At 34.0% G+C, this 10,531-nt stretch overlaps 1 protein-coding gene across 1 annotated transcript in view; it reads left to right on the top strand.

The window, feature by feature from the left end:
• Positions 1-10,531, top strand: part of LOC107679570 (polypeptide N-acetylgalactosaminyltransferase 18-like) — a 55,923-nt gene that overhangs the window by 16,439 nt on the left and 28,953 nt on the right. Inside the window, exon 2 of the mRNA XM_016475154.1 lies at positions 9,879-10,071. Within this exon, the coding sequence (XP_016330640.1) occupies positions 9,879-10,071 (193 nt within the window). The remainder of the gene's footprint in view (positions 1-9,878; positions 10,072-10,531) is intronic.

Raw genomic sequence — 10,531 nt, 5'->3', positions numbered from 1 at the left:
GTATGTTGTTTCAGGGTTGGCATCATCTGAGGTCCTCTGAGGGGTTGGCATCATCTCTTCTCAGGTGTTCTGGGTACAGACTGAAGCTTGTGTTAATCCTAGTTACCATGGGATTTTAATCCCATGGCAAAAACAGATAAACAAATAGAGACATAATTAGCCATCTTACAGCCTGCCCTTGAAAACCTGTATAGTTTTGTAATCTATCTATGAGTATGTCATGACCTATAGTGTTGAACGCAGCACTAAGATAAAGTAAAACTAGCAATGAGATGCAGCCTTGGTCTGACGCAAGAAGCAAGTCATTTGTAATTTTAACAAGTGCAGTTTCTGGGCTATGGTGGGGCCTGAAACCTGACTGAAATTCTTCATAGAGATCATGTAACATGCCAATTGAAACTGACTTTGTTGCCGCGTAATGGTACGCGCCTCTCAAGTAGGGTACTACTTAGCATGCTCTCGGGTGTAATACATCCCACGGCAGATAATAAAAAATGAATTGATTATTTTGAGTTGCCAAGACATTCAGGACCTTTGACTGATCTATTAATTTATGTGTCGTGTAGCTTCAGTTGGCTATTTAATGTGCCTTAAAGAAGCAACAGGATCTGTCAACTTAGATGTCTCATCTGCTGTCATCTTGGCGCCGGCAGGACATTTTAACCTAGCAGATGCTTACATAACAGCTTTTAATGAGAAGAGCAGCCAAAATTGCATTCATCACCAGTGAGTGGTTCACTCAGCAGCTTGGTCATTTTCACTGTTGTGAATATAACACCTATGTGCTCTCAATCATTTTATGTGATCTGATTAGGCTTGATGTTTAGAGAGATAGACATTTGGATTCAATTAATTCAAGGAGCAGGATGTCGGTACATTTGTCGTCAATTATTTTCAGTGCCTCATTGGTGTCAATGTATGTTCATTTCAATCTTCTGTCCATTATATTTGTAGAAGACATTTACAGAAACGTTGGTCTTCCACATGCTTGCTTGTGCTGATGCAGATGGAATTTTGTGCTAAAATAATTTGACAAAGTTACAATACTACTAAAATACTTTGACAGGGTTTCCGACTATTTATTCAGCTACCAGTGTAGTCCGACTCTCGAACAAATGACTCTTATGAGCCTGTTCTTTTTATTGAATCAAAACATACAGCACAAACTGTGTAGTCTGACTCCTGAATGAATGACTCTGAGCTGGTTGTTTTAGTGAATCAGAAACATACAGCACAGTCTGATTCCTGAACGGATGACTCTTATGAGCTGGTTCTTTTTAGTGAATCAGAAACATACAGTGTAACTGATGTATTTCGACTTACGAATGAATGATTCTTATGACCTGGTTCTTTTTAGTGAATCAAAAACATACAGCACAAACTGTGTAGCCTGACTCCTGAACAAATGTTTCTTATGAGCCTGTTCTTTTTGGTGTATCAAAAAAATAGAGAGCAAACTGTATATTCTGAGTCCTGAATGAATGACTCTTATGAGCTGGTTCTTTTTAGTGAATCAGAAACAGTGTAGTTCGACTTCTGAATGAATGACTCTTGTGAGCTGGTTCTTTTTTAGTGAATCAAAAACATACTGTACAGCGTTTGTCTGACTCCCGAACGAATAACTCTTATGAGTCTATTCAGCCTTGGTCTGACGCAAGAAGCAAGTCATTTGTAATTTTAACAAGTGCAGTTTCTGGGCTATGGTGGGGCCTGAAACCTGACTGAAATTCTTCATAGAGATCATGTAACATGCCAATTGAAACTGACTTTGTTGCCGCGTAATGGTACGCGCCTCTCAAGTAGGGTACTACTTAGCATGCTCTCGGGTGTAATACATCCCACGGCAGATAATAAAAAATGAATTGATTATTTTGAGTTGCCAAGACATTCAGGACCTTTGACTGATCTATTAATTTATGTGTCGTGTAGCTTCAGTTGGCTATTTAATGTGCCTTAAAGAAGCAACAGGATCTGTCAACTTAGATGTCTCATCTGCTGTCATCTTGGCGCCGGCAGGACATTTTAACCTAGCAGATGCTTACATAACAGCTTTTAATGAGAAGAGCAGCCAAAATTGCATTCATCACCAGTGAGTGGTTCACTCAGCAGCTTGGTCATTTTCACTGTTGTGAATATAACACCTATGTGCTCTCAATCGTTTTATGTGATCTGATTAGGCTTGATGTTTAGAGAGATAGACATTTGGATTCAATTAATTCAAGGAGCAGGATGTCGGTACATTTGTCGTCAATTATTTTCAGTGCCTCATTGGTGTCAATGTATGTTCATTTCAATCTTCTGTCCATTATATTTGTAGAAGACATTTACAGAAACGTTGGTCTTCCACATGCTTGCTTGTGCTGATGCAGATGGAATTTTGTGCTAAAATAATTTGACAAAGTTACAATACTACTAAAATACTTTGACAGGGTTTCCGACTATTTATTCAGCTACCAGTGTAGTCCGACTCTCGAACAAATGACTCTTATGAGCCTGTTCTTTTTATTGAATCAAAACATACAGCACAAACTGTGTAGTCTGACTCCTGAATGAATGACTCTGAGCTGGTTGTTTTAGTGAATCAGAAACATACAGCACAGTCTGATTCCTGAACGGATGACTCTTATGAGCTGGTTCTTTTTAGTGAATCAGAAACATACAGTGTAACTGATGTATTTCGACTTACGAATGAATGATTCTTATGACCTGGTTCTTTTTAGTGAATCAAAAACATACAGCACAAACTGTGTAGCCTGACTCCTGAACAAATGTTTCTTATGAGCCTGTTCTTTTTGGTGTATCAAAAAAATAGAGAGCAAACTGTATATTCTGAGTCCTGAATGAATGACTCTTATGAGCTGGTTCTTTTTAGTGAATCAGAAACAGTGTAGTTCGACTTCTGAATGAATGACTCTTGTGAGCTGGTTCTTTTTTAGTGAATCAAAAACATACTGTACAGCGTTTGTCTGACTCCCGAACGAATAACTCTTATGAGTCTATTTTTTTTTTTTTTGTGAATGATATTGTGTTGAAGTTTTGTCAGTAGTATTTTATAGTAGTTATAGTAGTTTTTTTGTTTGTTTCATATTATTGAATATTCAGGCCAATTATTCTATTGCATTTATGCCACATTTTAATGAAAATGATTTCATTTAACAATGAAATTGCATTTTTTTTCTTCAAATGTTTGTTTCTTAAGTACTAAAAGAAACATTAATGGAATCATTATGGAAATGGAATCGTTAAATTCTCTACAATTCCCATCCCCACATGTATTCCTGTGCAATTGTTAGTGATTGAAACCCAATAAATGAATCCTAAACTTCAGAATGTCTTATTCTACATCCGTCTCCTCTGACTGAGGTACTCAACGGTGGCCCATTTCCTGCCTCTCTTGTGGTCAGACAGATGGCCGGCCTGAACGGCGGATCACGTTCTGCCTCACTCTTCTCAGGACCGGCTCTGACTTCAGGCTGAGCCAGGTCATCGAATCCAGCCTCACTTGCTCTCTGTGTCACCATCCCTGGAGGGCTGCAAAAAACTCTCAGAGAAATTGAATAAAATATATTTCATGACTTTGCCAGCAAGCTGTCCTTTTCCATAAGCTGCACAGAGTGTGATGGAGGGGAAGGCGAATGTGTGCAGATGGAGTGTTTAAACGGTCAGGACACGTACCTTCTGTTTCTCCATTCTGTAGCCTTGGGTTGCCCTGCCTCAGGTCACAATATTGTTTAATGACAGTGGCTGAGACAATAGCCCTGTAGCCTTCATACTTTCAAGGGATTCATGTCATATACTCAGAAAAAATAAATAAATAAAATGCTGTTTGGCTCTTATGGTCTGACATTAATGTTCTTGGAAGACAGATATGAATATTTTGGTTTGAAAGGCCAAACCTCCTTTTTCTCCTCTGTTTTTCTTCTTTTTGTCTCTCTCTAGTCCTCTTATGTTACTGTTCAAAAGTTTGAGAGTCTCTTCTGCTGCATTTGATCAAAATGTATGATAAAAACAATAATATTGTGAAATATTACAATTTTAAATATCTGTTTTTTATTTTAATATATTTTAGAATGTAATTTATTCCTGTGATGCAAAGCAGAATTTTCAGCGTCATTGAGCGTCCTCAGGGTCACATGATCCTTCAGAAATAATTCAATATGATGTGGTACTCAAGAAACATTTCTTATTTTAGTTTAATTACAATAAATAAAGTAATGACTGGATGATTTGTGTAAAATGACTCTCTACAGCAAGTTTCTACATTGCTTGGCAACCACAAACAGTTCAGCATTAGTTGAAACTATATTACGTGGTGGAAAATTTTTGTATTCATAGCCTTATAGTTCAGTGGGGAAAGGACTAGATATTTCAGCATAAGAAATCAACAATTGCATATGATTCACTGTTCACAGTAATTACAAACGAATTGGAAACATGAATTTAGCTGAGCACTCTCACTAACTTCTGAGGCATGTCTTTCATCCGAAATATGCGCTTAATATAATTGCCGTAAGGCCGGTCTGACCCATATCTGTGTATTTAGTCTACTTTGAAAACTATGTAATAAAACGAGAGAAGGTCAAATAACAAGATTTATGACATCCAGAAAATACAAAGTGGCATAAACATATTTGACAGCACAGAAATCTGCATATTATTGTATTCAATTTCTATTGAGTGTGTGGTTGTTTGTGTAAACACAAATTACATACTATAGATCAATGCAATAAAAAAAAAAGATTTTATTTCAGTTTTAGTCATTTTAATACTGCACTTCAAATTATTTTATTCAGTTAGTTGCCAAGGCAACATTACAATTTTTTTATTTTAATCAAGTATTTATGTTTTATTTTAATTTTGGCTTTATTTTAATTAATAAAAGATTATTTTTTCATGTTTTCAATCTTTTTTTTTTTTTAAATGAGTGTCATGAACATTTCCACCACAATGTAATTTCCACCACATCTGAAATTAAGTACTGGGGTGGAAATGACAGTGATAGAAATAACATTTTTAAGATACTTTAAAGAAAATAGCCAACTTTGTTATTTGCTATGGCTAATTTTATAGCTAGCATTTTATATGTTTGAAATACATTTTTTTTTTTTTGCACAAAATTTTCTTTCTTTATTTTCTCCACACAGTTGTCTCTATTGTCTAACTTTTAAAAAACTTTAGGGCCAGAATTGTTTATGCTGGTGAAAATGCCACAACTGAAATATTTTTTTAATTATTATGATTTATTTTTAAAAAATAAAAATGTCATATAAATCAATTTCACACAAGATATTGTTTTGGTTTAAAACTTGAGTTATTTCACTCCTAATGATAGATTTTCATAATTTATGGTTGAAAATCTGGGTCTGGGACAAGATTAAAACAATAAAATCTTTACATAAAAGACAAAAAGTAAATGATGAAGTAAATGAATAAAGTTTCCAAGACAGTTTTAATGTGACCAAGTTAAAATCAGTTGGTCTAAATAAAAAGCAAGCCCTGGGATATAAGAAACACCCATGTATTGTTTTTCCAGTGATTTGTCTGTTAAATATGTCTGAGGCTTCTTAATGAACTTAAAATGGAAAGTATGTCTTCAGGAAGCAGAGCTCTGTTTTCTGTCTGCGTTGTCTCATCGGTCTGAATAAATTTGACAGCAAAACATTAGGTCAGCTATGTTAACTCATTAGGGCCATGAGAGTGCTCTCATATTTTGGCTTTCAACTTCGTCTCGGGTCTGTGAGTCAGAGTCCTCTTCAGTCCTCTTCAGACAAACACACATGCACACAAACCGCATGTGACATGTACACTCACATGAACCAATATTTGTGGCAAAGAGCTGGGTGTCTCCAAAATGTCAGAACTGCATGATGTTTTTGCATTTGCAGGCTGTTTGCATGTGCTCTTCTGAACTCAATAGTTTGGGTTACATGCTGGGTGTCTTGTTTTACATTTGCTCCATAGAGCTGGCATTGACAGGCAGACGGCATGCCACAGGCGAGGTCAGAATTGCTAGCCGTGACACAACCCTCATGAGGCTTTCGCATTTTAAAAAGGGAAACAACTTTGTTTTGGATTGGATCCATCCTACTATGTTTGTCTCATAACATGAATCTTTTCTTTTTGCAGCGTTTTGAAGGTACACTATAGTTCTCCTATGTTGTTCCAAATCTGTGTGACTTTCTTTCTTCTGTGGAGTACTAAAGGAAAAATATTAAATAATGTATTCTCAAAGCTATCATATGACTTTGAAAGACACGGAATATGGTGCACAAGTCTTATGAACCACTGTTATGATACTTTAATGCTGCTTTTTTGTCATTTCGGAGCTTGACAGCCACAGTCCCCAATTTTTTTTGTTCATTATATGAAAAAGATTGGCCAGGGTATTCTTCACAAATTTCCACAGAAGAAAGAAAGCCATACAGGTTTTGGTGCTGAAGAGATATTAAGAATGAATTCTGTTAAATCCTTTTTAAATATTAAATCTGAAGCTTTGAGTGTTTCTTTATTTTGTTGATAACTTCAGTACTTAGAGCTTACAGGGATTTAAAAGTTATTTACTTAGAAGTGAGAACTCAGTCATGGCTGTAAGTATATACTTCAACTGAGAACAGGATTATATTAATTGATTTTGAACAACCTTGTGAAATGTGGTTGTACTTTTTGTGGAGTTGATTATAATTAGTTCTGTTTGGTGAGTAAAGGCCATTTTAGTTCTTTGGCAAGAAGAAATATTTTTATTGATCTTTTTTTTCATACTGCTTCAACTTAGTTTTAACAGATTTACAAAGTAGTTTGGAAATGGTTATTGCATTAAAAAACAATTGCAAGATAATTGTTTTTGTCACTGCAGGAGGTTGTAGTGCAAAGCTGTGAATGTCTTTTAAATGTTGCGGTTGTGCAGAATTTTTGTAATGTATTCTATAATTATTTTATGTACCTTATGTGGACTTATAATTGGGTCTATTTGGTGATTAAAACCCTTGCTGTTCTTTTTCTTTTTCTAAAGAATGAATATTTTTAGTAATCATTTGTTTCATATTGCTTTGCCTAATGCTTTTAAGACTTTTATCATATTTAGGAAGTAGTTTCAAAATGGTTATTGCATTAAAAAAATTACAAGATAATTATCACTGCAGGAGGATGTGGTGCAAATTTGTGAATGCCTTTTAAAAGTCGCTATTTTGTAGAATTATTCTTTATATATTAAATCATTATTTTATGTATTATATGTTATATATTTTTATGAATATTTTATTGATAGGTGCAAAGTGCATGATGATGAAAAATATGTATTTATTTGAAAAGATTTATGTAAATATAAAAGGTGCAAATTGCATGATGATGGGAAAATATCTATTTATTCATTCAAAAATAATGATAATAATGTTAAATGCAAGTAAAAGGGCTTTTTATTAGTTGGGTTTGGGCTATTATGATATAATGTACAATTATGGACAATAGTGATTGTGCATTGGAACCTATAAAGTTTTATTGTAAAAAATGATTATTATAAGCTTTATTTGACCAAGGACAAAAACCTGTCGGAGATTAAAAATCTCTTTTACAAGAGTGTCCGGGCCGACATATGCAGCCAAAAATAACACATACAGATATTATTTCGCTTCCTTTTTTATTCCACACATAATGGGAACAAAATGTCAGCAAGTGTGATGATTTAAAGTAAATTAAAATGAATTAAAGTTAATTAATGAAAATGAATGAAATTTAATTTGCGCATGTTCAGTCCCTAACTGTAGTTTGAAATGTTTAGCCTGTTGCTTAGCACTTCTGTATGCAATTTAATTATTATCAGTGTAAGTGCTGATTTCTACTCCTACCGAGAGGCACATTCATTTTCAGTCTGTCATTCTCTTCTGGAAAGCAGTAGGTACACACAGTAGGTGCTATAACAAACTTTAAATTATTCTTCTTTGTGTTCATATCATATGATGGGAAGATCCATCTTTCAACCTACTTACACTGATCTGTCAGTTTCTGCAGTTCTCTCCCCTCTTTTCTTATCTCGATACAAAACAACAGTGTCAGTGAAACAGCTTAGATTATCATCTGAAGCTGAAGTCATTTGGAGCACAACAACATAGAGGACACCTATTTAGAGTATCTATTTGCATGTAAGTGTGGTCATGTTGAGACTACCTGAATTACATGGTGAATTGAACTTCTAAACACAATAATGGAGGGTTTTTGTTATTCGTCTTGCTGTTTGATTTCTAGCCAGTAAAACATTGTGGCCTCTTTTCTCAATGGCTCAGTTTGAATGTATGGCTTCTCTGCTGAATAGAGGCTAAGCTCTGTTTAATGTGAATGTGATTTTCAAGCCTCATGACTAACCTTCAGTTTTGCTAATTCGAGCAACAGTTCCAAAATCCTAATTTGAGATTGCTGATGCAATTTGGAAATAATTGAAAAATCAAAGTAAGCTACAAATACAATTTTAAAGATTAGCATCAAGGATTGATTTTTTAAATTATTCAGTGATTTTGGATGTGCATTTGAAAGGCTGGTAGCCTAAAACAGACTTCTTTTTTTGTATGTTTACATGACGGCCCTTTAAAAGGCATTTATAGTTCATGAAAGCAGTGTCGGCTGATCTGAAGTTGGTTTCAGATTGTCAGTGTCTGCAGTGGCAAAGATGAATTATTCTCCGCAGGCCAACTCTTTGCAGTGGCTGTAATTAAATAACTTCTGCTGTTAATTAGCACTTTTTAATTGCGTGCATTGGCCTTTCATCATTCTTTGAGCATTGCCAGGGCACTTTCCCTCTGTTTTGCCTGAGTACTCAGCATTCATAGTTCTGCAACCTGTTATATTTTCTTAGTATTTGAATTTGATGGAGTGGAAGGTAGATATATGCTGCCTAGGCAGCTTGATGGAGAGTTTGAGCGAAAAAGATTAGCTATACTCAAGACCTTGATGGGATCGCTGACTTGATGAATGGCATTGCAAAGTACTATGGCGCTATACCATAATACTATAGTACTGAACAATACCATATTCATATTCTGCGGTACATACACAGTACACCCAGGTACTTTAAAATATGTGGTATGGCCATGGTACATGTCCCAAAAATATGGAATTGCCTTGATATGTGGTCAAAACCCCATAATGTTACTATATCAAATTGTTTTTGGTAAAACATTTTTCATTGTGTTGTACCTAGTGTAAGGTGAAAATTGTAAATATATTTTCATATTTATCATATTTATTATTATTACTATTATTTTTATTGTAATAGTAATTATAAATGTTTATTGTTATTATTAATACTATAATTGTATTGTTATTGAAAATTAATTGAAATATTTATATATAATAAAATTATCATTTTAATATGTATTGTTGTTGTTTATTTTTTAAATGGTTGTTATTATATTTTCATTATTGAATAATAATAATACTTTATAAATAATAATAGTGATAATTATTATTAATAATAAATTACATAGATGTTGATTAATAATAATAATACATTCAACAATAATAATTTAAATGTTTAGGAGTAATAATAATAACTATTACTGTTTTTATTATTGCTTCTAATATTTTTATTGTTATTTAACAACAACAATAGTAAAAATAATAATAATATAATTATTGTTGTTGTTGTTGTTAGATAACAATAACAATAATATTAGAAGCAGTAATAATAACAGTGATAAATATTATTAGTATTCATTATTGTTATTATTAAATTGTTTATAAATTATATTCAGTTCCTACATTATTTGTTTTCACTAATTCAGCATGAGTGAAAATGAGTTAATGTTAAAGACGTGATGACCATGCTTACCCAGAAGCCCTTGAGCCAACACTAACACTGCTAACACTGTTCTTTGCGTCTGAACTTTCAGAGAAACCACTGAAAGATGGGGATGACACAGCTGACCAGTCCCTCTCAGACTCTCTTTTTGCACACTGGGGTCATGACCTCGGCCCAGAGAGCCGCAAGGCGGCCCTGAAGAAGTTCCAGTACTACGGCTACAACGGCTACCTCAGCGACAGACTCTCTCTAGACAGAGCCATCCCAGACCTCAGGCCCGACGGGTGAAACAATCATTCACTACTCACCGCCTTCTTCTCTCTCCCTCCTGTTAGCATATGTGTACACAGCCTTTGTTCTTTTAGAAACATCGACTTTCCTTTATCATCATGGTCACAGAGAACTAAAGGAATCACTTAGAAGAAGATAAGATACAGAAATGTTCTCATAAATCATCAGTCTCACTCATCCTTTTTTTTGTTTTGTTATTATTAAATAGTTTCCTGGGCACAATTGTGTGTCAAAAAAAGCCTCAAACAATAAAACAATTTATCATTATATTTTATATATTTTATATCATGCAGCTGTGGGAGACAATGGAATGATAATTCAAGAATAAATTCAAATTTACCTTTACATTTTTTTGTTTAATATAACAATACAAACTGTACATTACAATAGTTATATATATATTAAATTATATATATATATATATATATACTGTATATATATATATATATATAT

Source organism: Sinocyclocheilus anshuiensis, unplaced genomic scaffold (genome assembly GCF_001515605.1).
Source record: "Sinocyclocheilus anshuiensis isolate Anshui unplaced genomic scaffold, SAMN03320099.WGS_v1.1 scaffold288, whole genome shotgun sequence".
NCBI lineage: Eukaryota > Metazoa > Chordata > Actinopteri > Cypriniformes > Cyprinidae > Sinocyclocheilus > Sinocyclocheilus anshuiensis.
The sequence above is the reverse complement of the archived record's forward strand: the minus strand, read 5'-3'. Positions and strand labels throughout refer to the sequence as shown.